This window comes from Malus sylvestris, chromosome 17 (assembly GCF_916048215.2).
Source record: "Malus sylvestris chromosome 17, drMalSylv7.2, whole genome shotgun sequence".
In the NCBI taxonomy this organism is placed as follows: domain Eukaryota; kingdom Viridiplantae; phylum Streptophyta; class Magnoliopsida; order Rosales; family Rosaceae; genus Malus; species Malus sylvestris.
The window spans coordinates 9129311-9144652 of record NC_062276.1 but is presented as its reverse complement, the minus strand read 5'-3'; the positions used below and the strand labels follow the sequence as shown (position 1 = coordinate 9144652).

The 15342-nt window shown below is 40.3% G+C and overlaps 1 protein-coding gene and 1 long non-coding RNA gene across 2 annotated transcripts; one reads left to right on the top strand and one right to left on the bottom strand.

Moving 5' to 3' along the window:
* LOC126611494 (uncharacterized) lies at positions 1-1299 on the top strand. Its single transcript, XR_007618875.1, has 3 exons — positions 1-357; positions 622-719; positions 895-1299. It is a non-coding gene; the product is annotated as an uncharacterized LOC126611494 (long non-coding RNA).
* Positions 1300-10136: 8837 nt separating this feature from the next.
* LOC126611493 (zinc finger CCCH domain-containing protein 3-like) lies at positions 10137-14696 on the bottom strand. Its single transcript, XM_050279789.1, has 7 exons — positions 14226-14696; positions 13407-13576; positions 13170-13223; positions 12101-12217; positions 11698-11991; positions 10879-11136; positions 10137-10723 (listed from the first exon to the last, which is right to left on the bottom strand). The coding sequence occupies exons 1-7, from the start codon at positions 14368-14370 to the stop codon at positions 10376-10378; spliced, it is 1386 nt and encodes a 461-aa protein (XP_050135746.1). The 5' UTR covers positions 14371-14696; the 3' UTR covers positions 10137-10375.
* Between the last annotated feature and the right edge of the window lie 646 nt (positions 14697-15342).

The following is a 15342-nucleotide window of genomic DNA, read 5'->3' as shown; positions in this document are numbered from 1 at the left end:
TTTCTTTGGTGGAATTGCTTTTCGTTTCCACTAATCAGCCTGAGTGGATGCAAGATAACACCTTTCTCTATAGCTCAGATTGCAAAGTCGTCTTCATGAAAGTTTTTCCTTATCTTGTGAACTACAACATATCCAAATTTGAGATCCATCGGAGTAGTACAACTTCAGAAATTCAAGTATGATGAGTAACTGTTCATCAATGTTCTGTTAATCCGTCAGACTTGTTGTGAGCTTCGAAACTCCATTTTCTCTTGTTCAGATCAACATACTTTCTTCATCGAAGTTGTTCCTTAACTTGTGAACTACAACATATCCAAATTTGAGGTCCCTCGGAGCAGTATAACTCCAGAAATCCAGGTATGATGAGTGACTGTTTATCATTTGTCTGTCAACCCGTCAGATTTGTTGTGAGCTTTGAAACTCTATTTTCTCTTGCTCAGATCAGCATGCTTTCTTCATTGAAGTTGTTCCTTAACTTGTGAAATACAACATATCCAAATTTGAGGTCCCTCGGAGCAGTATAACTCCAGAAATCCAGGTATGATGAGTGACTGTTTATCATTTGTCTGTCAACCCGTCAGATTTGTTGTGAGCTTTGAAACTCTATTTTCTTTTGCTCAGATCAGCATGCTTTCTTCATTGAAGTTGTTCCTCAGCTTGTGAACTACAACATATCCAAATTTGAGATCCCTCGGAGCAGTATAACTCCAGAAATCCAGGTATGATGAATGACTGGTTATTATTTTTCTGTCAACCCGTCAGATTTGTTGTGAGCTTCGAAACTCCATTTTCTCTTGTTCAGATCGGTATGCTTTCTTCATTGAAGTTGTTCCTCATCGACTCTTGCATAACATATCAAAAATTCAGGATGAACTAACGGTTAAATATTTCCAGATCTTCGAAACATCACAACAGCTTCGAAATCTGCAAGAAGCCGACTATCATGTTTGGAGCTTCAACACTGTAATTTCCGTCGCTCAAACAGAAATGGTTCCTTCTTGAAAGTTGTTCATATGCTCAAGAACTATAGGGTGTCTAAAATTCAGCTCCATTGGAGAAGAGCAGAGGTTGCAGAAATTTGATAGATGAAAGGAGGCGGAAGAGGGAGAGAGAGAAAAAGTCTCTTGGGTTGGATTTCTATTTTGGGGCAGATTCCAATTTTTGTAGCACCTTCATTATTGATGAATTGCTTGTACTTTTGTCCATTATGAAACTTGGGACTTTGGCTTGTTGTTGGATCTATTATAATATGTTTGGGAACATATATAAGTGAATAAATAAGAAGGAAAATTTTGGGCCCTTGTGGGTGTAAAACAAAAAATGTTTATGTTTACCCAAGTATTTTTGTACAAGTTCAAGGGCATCTTGGGTTTTGTGAACAAAATTTGTTTATTTGGAGCAAGGTTTTGTGTTGAAGCTTTGTAGGTGAAGCTTTGGTGTTGAAGCTTTCTAGGTGAAGCTTTGATGGTGAAGCTTTGTAGATGAAGCTTTGTAGATGAAGCTTTCTAGGTGAAGCTTTGATGGTGAAGCTTTGATGGTGAAAGTATGTAGAGGGAGCTTTCTAGGTGAAGCTTTTTTAGGTGAAGCTTTGTAGGTGAAGCTTTTTTAAGTGAAGCTTTTCGGGTGAAGTTTTTTTTTTGGGTGAAGCTTTGTGGGTGAAGCTTTTTAGGTGAAGCTTTGTGGGTGAAGCTTTGGAGGTGAAGCTTTTCGGGTGAAGCTTTTTGGGTGAAGCTTTTTAGGTGAAGCTTTGTGGGTGAAGCTTTGGAGGTGAAGCTTTTCGGGTGAAGCTTTTTGGATGAAGCTGTTTTTTTTTTTTTTTTTTTTTTTTTTTTTTTTTTTTTTTGGCGCTTGACACGGTCTTCATTTGCTTGTTTTGTAGTGACTGTGGAAGACGGATTGCTTTCTGATTGAGAAGGGTTCCGGCATCGCTTGCTATGAATGTAAAAGAGTGAGGGCTGAGTTGGCTAAATTACCTCTTTATTGAATTCATTGCCAAATGGCCTTCATTACATAGGATGCCGAACGGCTATAGCTCAACACTTGTACATCGTGAGTCTATTTGTAGTAGTACTTCAAGTGATCAGCGTTCCATGGATGGCCAAGGGTCTTGCCATCGAAGCTTCTAAGTGTGTAAGAGCCAGGGCGACTGATGCCAATGACTTCATACGGTCCATCCCAGTTTGGACTAAGTGTGCCTTCACTCGGGACTCTGTCGCAGAGTAATCTTTTCTTTAAGACCCAGTCTCCTATTTTGAAAGAACGAGGCTTGACCCTAGAGTCATAATAGTTGGAGATGCGCTGCTTGTAGGCGACATTCCTCAAGTGAGCTTGGTTTCTGTGTTCCTCGACTAAATCCAAGTTGAGGGTGAGTTGTTTGTCATTTTCACTTTGAATGTAGTTCTGGACTCGGAATGTTGCTTGCTCGAGCTCAACAGGGACAACCGCCTCTGTGCCAAAGGCAAGTGAGAATGGAGTTTCTCCTGTTGAAGTCCGATATGAAGTGCGATATGACCAAAGAACTTGGGGTACAAATTCTGGCCAACAGCCTTTAGCTTTGTCCAAGCTGGTTTTCAAAGTGCGCTTGATTATTTTGTTGATGGCCTCAACTTGTCCATTAGACTGGGGATGAGCTGGAGAGGCAAAGCATAAGTTGATGTTGAACTTAGAGCAGAACAACCTGAACCTCTTGTTGTCAAACTGTCGCCCATTGTCAGTGACTATCGCATTGGGAATGCCGAATCTACAAAGGATGTTCTTCCACACGAAGTCTTCTATCTTTGCCTCAGTAATGGTTGCCAAGGGTTCTACTTCGGCCCACTTTGTGAAGTAGTCCACTGCAACGACTGCGTAACAGACTTTGCCCTTCCCTGCCGGTATTGGGCCGATCAAATCAAGTCCCCACTGGGCGAAGGGCCAATGGCTGATCATAGGAGTAAGAGGCTCTGGAGGGGAATGAGGAATAGCCGCATATCGTTGACATTTGTCACATGAGCGGGATACTTTGATGGCATCCTGGTGGAGTGTTGGCCAGTAATATCCTTGGCGAAAAGTCTTGTGTGCTAGGGACCGAGATCCAGCATGATCTCCACAGACTCCCTCATGTATTTCCCGAAGAATGATTTCCGCCTCGGCAGGCGTAAGACACCTTAAGTATGGCAGGCTAAAACCTCGCTATTGTGGCGATACCCTTGACGCGGGTTTGACCCACTGCATTGACTGCCTGGGGGCGAGCGCTATTGTGGCGATACCCTTGGTTATCGGGATAGTGTCCCTTACTCTTTTTACTGAAAGGAGAGTGGTGAGGATGGAAATCCTTCCTCTTGCCTTGAAATTGATATGTCTGTTGATTCGGTGAAGCATTATGCAAGGCATGGGGAGGTGCCACTGCTGTTTGGAAAGTCGAGGTCTTCTCATTTAGGTGAGTCTGGCTTCCACCTCCCACTTGTTGATAAAGGATGGTTGTAGGGGGTTTCTCCTGATATGTCTTTGCCTCGGCGGAGGCATGGTTATAAGCTTGCGCCATCACCTCAGAGTAAGTCTTCCAAGTATTGGCATTGATCATGTATTTAAAGAAACAATCACGTAGGCCTGCCGTGAAGGCTTTGAGGGCAGTCTTGTCGTCTGCCTCGGCACACCGGGAGTATTCATGGCTGAAGCGGCCAACATACATACGTAATGACTCGTCTGGCTTCTGGCGGATAGTGTACAAGTCATCTGCAGAGTGCAAGCGATCGGTTTGGAAAATGTGTTGGGAAACAAATAGTTTCCTCAATTCCTCAAATGAGTCTACCGTCTCAGGTGTAAGACGACAATACCAATTTAGAGCTCCACTAGAGAGGGTGGAGGGGAAGAGAAGACATCGCTCTTCGTCGGTGTGCATCCGGTATGCCATGGTGGATTCAAAGAGGTTAAGGTGCTCAATCGGGTCCTCTTTTCCAGTATAAAGTTGCAAGCCAAGCTTTTGCTTTGTCTTTGCTTGAAGGGGGGTGTTGAGGATCCTCCTTGTAAGAGGGCCAGGCCTGGGTTGGTTCCAGTCAGGTATTTCAGCCTGACGTTCAGCCTTCAACTTGTTTACTTCCTCAAGAAGTTGTAGGACAAGGGGGTCCTGAGCGGAGTTATGTGTCACTGGAGCTTTCTTTCGTAAATCTCCATCTCCTCTTGGAATTAGGAAGGTTTGATCAAGGGCATGTGATTTTTCCCTGGACTCGCTGTACTGGCTTCCAGGGTATGTCTGTCGGAACACCTCTGAGTCCCCTGTACCCTCATGTCTCTCTGGGACTTGTTGCCCCTTCCCCAAATTGGTGGCCGGCTTGGGCCGTGGCAGGGGACCGAGTCTCTAAGAAATCCTTGGGTCATTAATCTTTGAGCTTATATGGATGGAATTCTCTCGACGTTGCTTCAGGAAATCCCGACAATCGCGAAAGACGGCTTTCGATCCTTCTGCCCCTTCAGCAAAGAGGTGTCTCCCTCCACTTCTCATGGTTCGGGTCGAAGCAACTGGGTTAAGAGAAGCCTCATGTTGATTATCAAGTCGAGGGGTAATCTGTTCCCTATCAGGGATATCTATGTCGAATGCATGTGACCCTCCATGTTGGAGGGCACCCAGTTGATGGTTGACTTCCACGGGGGCAACAAGCTCGCGTGTCTGAGCTTGCCTAGCTTCGTGGAGTGTCTCGAAGAGCTTCTCATATTGCTCCTGGAGGACCTCATTCCTCATTGCTATCTTGTTGTTCTGAGCTTCCAACTCATCGACTTTAGCTTGAAGAAGAACTCGTTTTCCTTCATTCTTTCGTTGTTTCGCACTATGTGCAAGGGGGGTGTCATTCTGTGTGCTGTGGCTTCCTTCGCTTCCCATGCTGGAGAGGGATGCCTGATCAAAAGAAAGTGTACGAATGATAGAAACCAGCTTGACACAGCTGAAGAGAGTAGGAATAAGTGTCGTTTCCCACAGACGGCGCCAAATGTTGATGCACAAAATCAGCGAAGACTTTGGTACAACAGAAAGTGTCAGGTTTTGTGACCTTCGCTTGGTTGCTTCGGTCACTAGTGAGGATAAGTACGTAAATAAATAGAGACAGAGAAGCAAACACAGGATGTACGTGGTTCACCCAGATTGGCTACGTCCACGGAGTAGAGGAGTTCTTATTAGTAGTGAAGGGCTTACACAAGTACAAAGGATCAAGCTCTCAATTTAGTGAGTTCTTGTGAATGATTTAACACAAAATGGCATTAGGCAATATTGTAGGGGAATGACCCCTATTTATAGAAAAACTTGTAGCTTTGTCACATTGACATGTGTCATGTTATGATTGGTTCTTGATGTCGACACGTGCTGCGCTCTGATTGGCTTCTAATCTTGACACGTGTCGAGTAGTGATTGGTCTCCTGGTCGGAGGGGAACTCTTCTGGGTCCTTGACAGTATAGCGTTGGCCGGTGCTCGGTAGTTTCGGGATTGGTCAAGTATGGTACAAACAATATGAAACAACATTCTTTTCACAGTGGATTCAAGAGAATATGTGTGGACTAATCCCCATCAAAATGCGGACCATATAAATACTTATGGTTTTGGTTGATGAACATACAAAATTGTCACTTGTTTGTCTACACACATTGCTGCCAAACCGCCTGGCCGATTTTAAAGGGTTCACCACCTTAATTATCACATAAAGTCTGGAAGACTGGATAATGCCGGAAAGTTTATATTGAAGATGCTTTGATAAGTATTATATGTCTTTTGGGTTTTATTTGAACATCGAATTCCCATGTTCATCCCAGAGTGATCATAAAACGCAATTTAGTTGATCGCCCGAACCTTGGTGAATGCACCAAGCTTTCGGTTTATGCCTATGGCTATGCAATCTTGTACGCAACTATGTTGGTTCGCTTTAAGGCCCATTGCCACCCTACCATTTTTGACATTACAGTTGGTTACTAGGTATGAGCCTGATGCTTTATATTTACACGTTTTGGGTGTGTATTCCATGTGCTAAGTTGCGCCACCGCAACGTACCAATATGGGTCCTTACAGAAGGTTGTGAATCCTTGTCAATTACGATTCTCCTTCACACTAGCTCTCTTAGAGCCCTTGCAAACAATCTCTTTACAGTTCATTTGTGGATTGTCACTTTAATGAGACAGTCTTCCCACCGTTAAAGGGAGATAAGAATGTCAACGTTCTTGTAGAACGACATAAATTTGAGTGGACGTTGCCCATTATGTCTCATCTCGATCCCCGTATGGCATAAGTGTGATAAGCAAGTGCGATGTATTCTAGCTTTTAGAATGTTACTCTACATGCATTCCTTTAATCTAGCTAAAGTGACGAGATTATATACCAGCTACAAACATGCCTGCAAGGATATATGTACTTAAAGGACGTTGAGTCAACATCCTCAAAGGGTGTGCCACCCCTGTTGGACAGTTTGGCCACTCCTGCTGGACTGTCTAGTATACCCGCGGATAGCCAATCAATTTGTCTCGGCCTGAAGCATGATAGATCACTTGGTTCATAGGATTCATTTCCCTAGAAGAGGAAGGTCACGACACAAAATGAATCTATACTTGATCATTGTCTCAATCATTTCCATCTCATGAGATTAATCCGAACTACTCCCGAGGCTTGAAGTTCTTGGTCCAGTATACTAGTTTGGATGAGATAATGGAATTGGACTAATATTATCATCGATGATGTTTTCACTTATATGGTAGCTACCGACATAAATGAAAAGTGACGATATCGAACCTTGTTCTGTTGATTAGTGACAACGTAGAACTAATTGGACAATTGAAATTACAATCCAGGTTAAATTCCTTACCAAAATGTGTTTTGGACCCATAGTTTCTACACTGCGCAAAGTAACCTTATTGTGTTATTGTGGGAAATGAAACGTAATGAGATGAATGAAATAGTGTGATATGGTGCAAGCGGTGCAAGGTTTCTCTTAAACGCCTTGTGATTGATTGCTGCATTATGAAATGTTGTTAGTGTTTCTCCATGAGGATATTGATATGGAGATTTACATGTAAGTTCTCTAAGAATTACATGGACCGGTTCAAATAGTTCCAAACCACAGAACATCATCTCAACTTGTTTAAGGAGTTCACTTATAGATTAAAGCAAGCCGACGGATGTGGTAACCTCGTCTAAGTGATTATTTGATTAGTTAGGGATATGAAGTATGCATTTGCATGTTAAACTATGAAGTCTTATTCCGAATTGCTAGAGTTACAGTTTATGTCAATGACATGCATCTCACTAAGACTCTAGAAAAGATTGAGAAAACTGTCTCGCACATGAAGATGAAATTTGAGATGATGGATCTTGGGAAAACTCATCTTGACTTGAAGTTCAAGTATTGTTTTGACGGTACTTTGGTATACCAGTCAAACTACACCCCGAATGTGTTACCTTTGAGTATACTTATGATCTTCCATACGCTATATGCAAATTCCATATCTAAGTTCAACTTTGCGCTTTGTTGTACTTAGCTTATTGCGTTAGATAGGACATCTCATTCGCCGTTGATCTATTGGTAAAGATGCAGCATTGCGCCTACACGCAACCATTGAATTGGTATTAAAGATGTTTTTCCACTACCCTGAAAGGTACTACGGATTTGGGCTAATCTCAACACATCTCGAGCAGATCTGACCCCCTGATCCTTGGAATGATGCTTGCCTTGTTGTTATGCTGATGTTGGCTACTTATCAAACCCGCACAAGGCAAATCCCTGAATGGTTATGTCTTTACCGTTAGGGATATCACACTATTTTGGAGGTCCATGATATGACCTTAGTTGCGAAATCTTCGAACCGTCCTAAAACTCACTTTACTTCACTACGCCATACATGAGACATGGTTGAAAGCCTTTGTTGTTTTAATCCATTGTTGAGTCCTGACGACGATCCATGAAGACTGTGCCACATGTATTAACCCGACTAAGACATGATACATTCACGAAGTCAACGCCATGACATATTGCGTCTACATCATATCAACAAAGCATAAGGAGATTGAAGTCATGCAAGCTAATCCAAGACAACCTTGCCGACCTCTACATGACGTCACTGCCAAAGTCAACCTTCCAAAAGTTTGTCTAAGGAATTGGTATGCCTAACTATTCATATGCAATGCTTGTAGTTCTCATTTGTAAGTTCTTTCAAACTTAGGATGAGTATCCAGAAGTATATTCATTTGATCTTAATGTACTCTTTCTCTCTACAATTATGAGCATTTTTCCCACTGGGTTTTTGCTACCTAACTAGGTTTTGACGAGGCACCAATCCTGGGCTGGTCATACCCTTGTGAGATCTTTAACTTGCGTCCAGAAGACGTTTAATTTTGACTTAATGTAACTTCTCATTTTTCTCCTTAGTCTATGGGTTTTTCTCTCACCATGGGTTTTTATCCCACCATGAGTTTTACCATAGCGAGATTTTGTGAGTTTTACTTTTTATGCATTCTTCTGTTAATTGAGACTCGCATTGTCTCATTGTGCCGACGACTTCATCAACTGAACTTACTTCACCACTGAAGACCTGATGCACCATTTAGTTGAGTATTTACACACTCAAGGGAGAGTGTTGCAGTCATATTAGATTAGGAATGTGATTGTGTAAATCCTATTGTATCTAGGGATATCTTGGAATATTCTCTAGGGTTAGATATTATCTTATTAGAGTTGTAGTCCTATTAGGGTAATGATTTAACCTTCCCTACTACTATAAATAAAGGCTCAATTGGGTGATATAACACACACCTCATAATTACACATCTCTCTTTCTCTCTACTATTACCGCACCCCTATCTCTGACCTTCATAATAGTTCAGTAAATTAGGTCTACAACACAACAAACTTAATGACAAATGGTAAAATGCCCATTAATTTTTTATTTACACTATTTTAAACACAACTGGTATATTTCAAAATGCCTGTTACTCGGACTATACTTTTACGCATACATTTTTTGGGTGAAATAGAAATGAATCGAATTGTCCTAATTTTAACACAATCTTAATAGGTCTTGACCAATTAAGATTTCTATCCTTATCCAATACATGGCCAAGATGACACATGTAATGGCACAAAAATAATTATTAACATGTCATTTATTTAAAAATAAGAGGAAATCTGTTGCATAGCATTTTTTTTTTGTTGAGAAAACACATGCAGAGGGGGATGTAACATGAGGAATTCTCAGGAGTTCACCCATCCTAATACCACTCTTTGCCTAAACTCACTTAACTTAGGAATTTTGATGGAATCCGGTGCATGAGAGTTAGGGCTGGTTTGGTATTGCTATGCTTTGAAAAAAAGTTGCTGTGAGAATAAGCGGCTGTGAAATAAATCAGCAGAGTGTTTGGTAAACTTTTTTGTAAAAGTGCTTTTGGAAAAAAAAGCAGTCTAATAGTAGGTCTTTTCATTAAAGAAGCACTGTAGCTCCGTGTGCTTTGAAAAAAAGCCAGTTTTCCAAAGCTGCAAATAGCAGCTTCAGCTTTTTCCTTTAATTTCAGCTTATTCTCATAGCAGCTTCCAAAATAAGCCATTTTTTTTTAGTTTACCAAACACCTAAAACCCTCACAGCTTTTTTTCATGGGTGCTTTTTTTTTAAGCACCTCACTCCCAAACTAGGTCTTAGTATGATCTCATTCTGTTGCATAACTTGAATTTGCCATTAGGCCTGAAATTAAAGGAAGACAAAAAAGGGCGGGGGAATAGGAGGAAAGGTAACCAAGGCCCAGTCATTAGAAATTTCGCACAAGAGACCCACCCAAGAGGCCCAGTTATGCATTTTCTATCAACCATACATGTCACACTCCAACTAAGGCACATCTTAAAAGGAAAATACAGACATTTCTCGTTGCAGACAAATCATAGTTTGACATGTGTAAAATAAAAAATCTTTCCTTTTGTGAATGTTAACGAGTCAGACTATATTTTCTAAGCAAGGAGTCGATCAATATTCTATCCGACAAGAAGTTTGCAATATGAGTCACAAAACCGACACCGGAGGCCAGTTCGACGCATTCTTCACATCCAAATAAAACACCATCCATTCAGCCAAAGTATCAGCCAAATTTAAGAAAACTAAACTCAGTTTAAAAGATGGAGATGTGAGAAACCAAAAACGGAAATCTTACAATTTTTCACCTGCATTTTATTCACCACCAAAAAAAAAGAAGCTAATCCATGCCCACACCCAGTTTTTTGCTCATCAAATCAATCTCCAAAGAACCCTAAATGCCACTCCGCAGATTCACAGGTGAAAAGGGTGGGCAGGAGAGATTGTATTCGAAATATTGTGTTTTAACATACTAACATAAACAAAAACAAGCAAATTTCACAGCCCACAACAAAAATGTCCGGCGTTGGCTTAACCAGACTGTTCTTGTACAGGTTCTGGGGAGGATGGAGAAGCTGGCAGAGAACCCACTTGTTCCGGGGAATCTTCTGAAATCTTTGTATTGGAGTTTTGGTAGTTGTTGCTCATTGGTTTTTTGACCCCATCAGGAGATTTTGATGGTATGGAGGGGGATGTCTCTAGTCCATGAGCCACTGGCCAGCCTCTTGGATAACTTAGGAGAGATGAATCAAGCACTGGCATCGCCTGCATACCAAAATTATAGCTAGCAGATTGTTCCATGTAGGGATGATCAAATCTGCAAGTCGGTCCATACTTGCAGATTCCATACATTATGAAGTATGAACATGCAGGTTGCCCCTGCACATACCCAAACATTAACACGAGGCTCGTTAATGAACAAAGGAATAATGGTAGAAGAAACATTGAAGCATTCTCTTAATTGTTTATAAGAACTGAGCTGAACATTGCACTGACCAATGTAGATATCACAGTGAACTAGAAACAGAACTTACAGGTCTTGAGGGGAGCCCAAGTGAGGTTGTGGCAGATTCTGTGATCCTTTCTTTGGGGTGATGGTATTTGCAATCTATTCCATATTTGCACGTCCCAGTGTTCATGAAGTACCGGCATTCAGGTTGATCAGGCCTCTGTGGGAGACTTGGACTTGACAAATGAACCTGCCCGTTGGAAGCTGACTCCCCCTGAGTTCTAGAGTTGTATGTGAGGTTGGATCCAAGAATACCAGTGGAAGACACGGGGCTCATGTTTCCCTATTAAACAGATAAAAGCATGATTAAAAATAAAGAAGCATTTAATGCACCAAAACCTCTTTAGCCCACGGTAAATTAACGGAAATCAACAAACAGGCCTTTCTGAGCATCCATATCAACTTAAAGGATGAATCTTAAAGACTTTGTGCAACATAAAGAACAAATTCTAAGGATAAAGGACAAATAAATGTAAAACATGACAATGTTAGCCTGCAAGTTAATGAGAAGCAAAAATTCTTCATTGATCAGGATAGAAAGAAACAGAAAGAAACAAGGTGCAGCTTCGATGACAATACACCATGGTAACCCACTGTTTTTGACAGATGACTAGTCAACGAACTTTTAAGACATCATATACTCTTCGTACTAATCAATGCATCAGTGTCAACTGAACTAGATCATCCTTGCAGTGAACACCCGGAGAAGCAAAAGGCCATATCCAAGTTTAATACAACTTAATATACCAGACTAAACATGTTCCTTGCAAATGTACGGCAGTTACTGTGAACATAATAAATGTGATTTCAATCTTTTGTTATATCAAAGAGATAATACACTAACCACATAGGTGTTCCATCCATGGGCAGGTACAATGCCTTGGGGTGGAAGAACAACAGGCATGTAAGACTGAGGAGTCTGTAAACGCTGGCCTGATACATACGGCGCTCTTGGAAATGACCATGCAGAAACTCCACCTACATAAGGTACACCTGAAGTAGGCACAACTGCTGAGCTTGCAGATCCAAAAGCAGGTAAGACAGTGCCAACTGACTGAGGCTGAGGATGATGAAACTTGCATGCAGGTCCAAATTTGCACGATCCAGTTCGCATGTAATAAGGACATGATTTTTCTTCCTGAAAAAATTCAACGTAAATTTGTTAAACGAAAAGAACTCTTATTCTCAAAGTCTAGCAGCAATTTAGATAACAATTAGAACTTTAGTAACAACATAAAGGAAAGAACCTGATGCATGGGGAGTCCTAAAATGTTGAATAAGACTGGTCCAGCTCCACGCCTGTCCCTTGGGTGATGGAATTTACATGTTGATCCATATTTGCAAGTTCCTGTCTTCAAAAAATACTGCAACACAGGTTTGCCAACAAAGGGAAGTCTATCAGGTTTCACATTACGAGATGACAAGCAATTCCTTTATTTGCTCTTATATATTTGCTATTATCATTTATACTGATATTAATCCAAGTATGAAAGTTCTTTTATCCAATGGAAGCTGACATCTCACAGATATATTAAGGAACTAAAGGGAAAAAAATGTTGTACCTTTTAATCCCATGTTAATTGAAACAAGGAATTATTCCTACTAATGGTGAAGAAATTTAATAAACGTATAGAGAAAATAATGATTGACTACTCATAACCAATTACAATTTTAGATGAGGTCTTAGAAGAAGCTCATGCTGGAAAGAAAGCATGTGCAAGAACCAATCAGGAAACAAATCCGAGGTCTTCCTGGATGGATTGACGACTGATTTACTCGGTCCTTTTTCCACTGACTTCTTCCTTCATTCAGAGAAGTCACTAGGAATGGAACCAGTGGAAAGTTGTAGGAAACTACTTACTATAATGGGAAAATATTCAGAACAAGCTTGTTACAGATTCTAACACCAACTTTTTCCATAAAAGTCTGCACTTGAATAAATTACATTTTTTTGGGAGGAATAGCTTGGTTATATTATATCTTATGCAACTGACCACTCGAATGTTCTGCTTGTTTCACAAGCCCACACGACAAGGATCAGCAGTTGATTTGCTAGTTCTCATCATATGACTGTTTAAATTGCCAATTACATAATTTGTATACCTAATAAACATATATAAACTCAACTCAAAAAAGCCTATCCATGAACAAAAAGAATACCCCATTTTCTATCTTATCCATAGTCGTAGAACTTCTAATCTTCTACGACATAGCAAACACCGACAAAGGAAGCAGACGAAGAAGGCAAGGACGGAGAAGAGTGAGTAAGAAAGAAGCTCCTTATTCAATTCAACCTGAACTAAATGAAAATCTTACCCCACAGTCAGGTTGTCCAACTCTTTCAGGGAGTTCTCCATTGTACTGATTACCCTGCAGATATATTAATGTACTAGAAGGATTAGTTCACTAATACCCTTCGAACCGAACTCTGTACGGTTAGCCAGAAAAGACAAAGAAAGAAGCTGTGTAGAAGCAACTGATGAATCTCCTCACAACACTTCATCAAAATGCAATCACTTCATAAAAGCTAGCACATCAATTAGAAGCAATTACCTGAGAAGCATATTTAGGGTGATTAAAACGACAATTACTTCCATAACCACACAAACCAGTCCTCAAATAATATATGCAGTCAGGTTCACCAGGTCGATCAGGGTACGAGTTTGCCTGAGCCACACCGCCCCGGTCTTGATTATCATTTATTGTCAGCCGCCAAAATGCATCTGCAATGAATACAAGAAATATATGTGAAAATTACATATGGAAATCAAATCTTCAAATTTCCAAAGTCTCACTGAGCATTGCATAATCTATATCAGAACTCCTCAAAAGCATTAACCGAAAATAGAAAAAAGATTACAACTCTAAAACAAGATACTTACAAAGAAATAAAACTCAGGATCGATGTATCGATGCGCAACATGAACACTAAAAAGGAAACTCTGAAGACAAAATGTTCCAAACAAATCGACAAGTTTAGTACAAAGCATAGTTCTTCAAAAATTCAATACGAATTCGACTAGCACCGACATCACAGTTCTTACCACCTAAACACCCCCATGTCACAAAAATAAAAGGTAAAGTTTTCACAAAGCTGAAGATAAAAACACTCTTAATTTTCACAAACACAAATTCCCAGATAAGCCACAAATATGCATTGCAAACTACCATTAAAGCACTCCAAAACCATGATTAAAACAATACATCACCAAAAACACACGATCAAAACAATTCAATACAATCCCAAACTAAATCCACACATAGCACATTGCACCTTCATGATCACAAAATCTCACAAACACAATATTCCAATACAAAACCATCATCAGATCGTTAAAACTCTCAACTGGGTACACCAAAAACCGGTCATACCTTCCACGTTGCCATCGGATTGATTCGGAACAGCATTCTTCTGAGCCTGCCGAGCGTCCGGCATCGGTGGTACCACAGAGTTCGCGTGCACCCGCCCTTTGTGTTGCTTTCCTCTGCTTTTCTCAGCTTCACCAACCAAACTCATAAAAAGCTTCAAACTTTCTGAGGAAATCGCAGCAACCCACCTCCCAAATCTCACAAATTTGCAGAAAAACAAAACCCAAATCAGAATTAAAAGGCTGTGAGGAGGCCTGTGAATGTGACGATGATGATCATAGACTGAAAAAACTTGAGGAGAGAGAAAAAAACAAACAAAAAGCTTTTTTGGAGCATAACAAAAAGGGACCGAGAATCAGAGAGATTTAATAATCTCTGCAAAATCTAAATAAAACTATGGCTGTGACAATGTGTGAATTGGAATTTGATTTAATTTAAAATTTAATTAATTTAATTTTTGTGCTCTCTCTCTCTTTTTATTTTTTATTTTTTTTCCAATTATACCAAAAAGGCCAAGGTACTATTGGGGATCTATAAATAGCTATCCTGTATGAAAAGAGCATTATGCCCTCCACGTGTCAGGTTTAGAGATTGCGTTTATTGAGAGTAATTACGTGGTTAATGACTTTGATTATTGCACAAGCATGTTGCCAAAAATAAAGCACAATGGCCCAAAGGCCCAGGCCATTGTTTATTGCATAGTTTGCTCAGGCGACAAGGATATTATTGTCTTTTAGTATTAAAGTAATGTACCCTTGATGAGTAAGCATCAAAGGTGTGAAAAGAATGAGTTGAAGGAGATGAAATTGAAAAAATAGGGACCCAACTTCATTGCCCTTCCACGTCTCATACACTCTCATTCTTTCTTTTTGCGCGGTCGTGATTAAGCTACGTCAATATTTTATATTGATTTTTATATAGAGATAATAAGATAAAAAATAATAATAATATAAAATGTTGACGTGGTTTAACCGTGACCGTACAAATAGGAGGGGTGAGAGTGTATGAGAAGTGGGAGGGCAGAGAAGCCAGGTCCAATTTAGAGGGCTTTGATTTGATATTGATTGTTAGATTTGAAATCACAACCGAATAAATGTGGAATTTCATTTGCAATGACAGA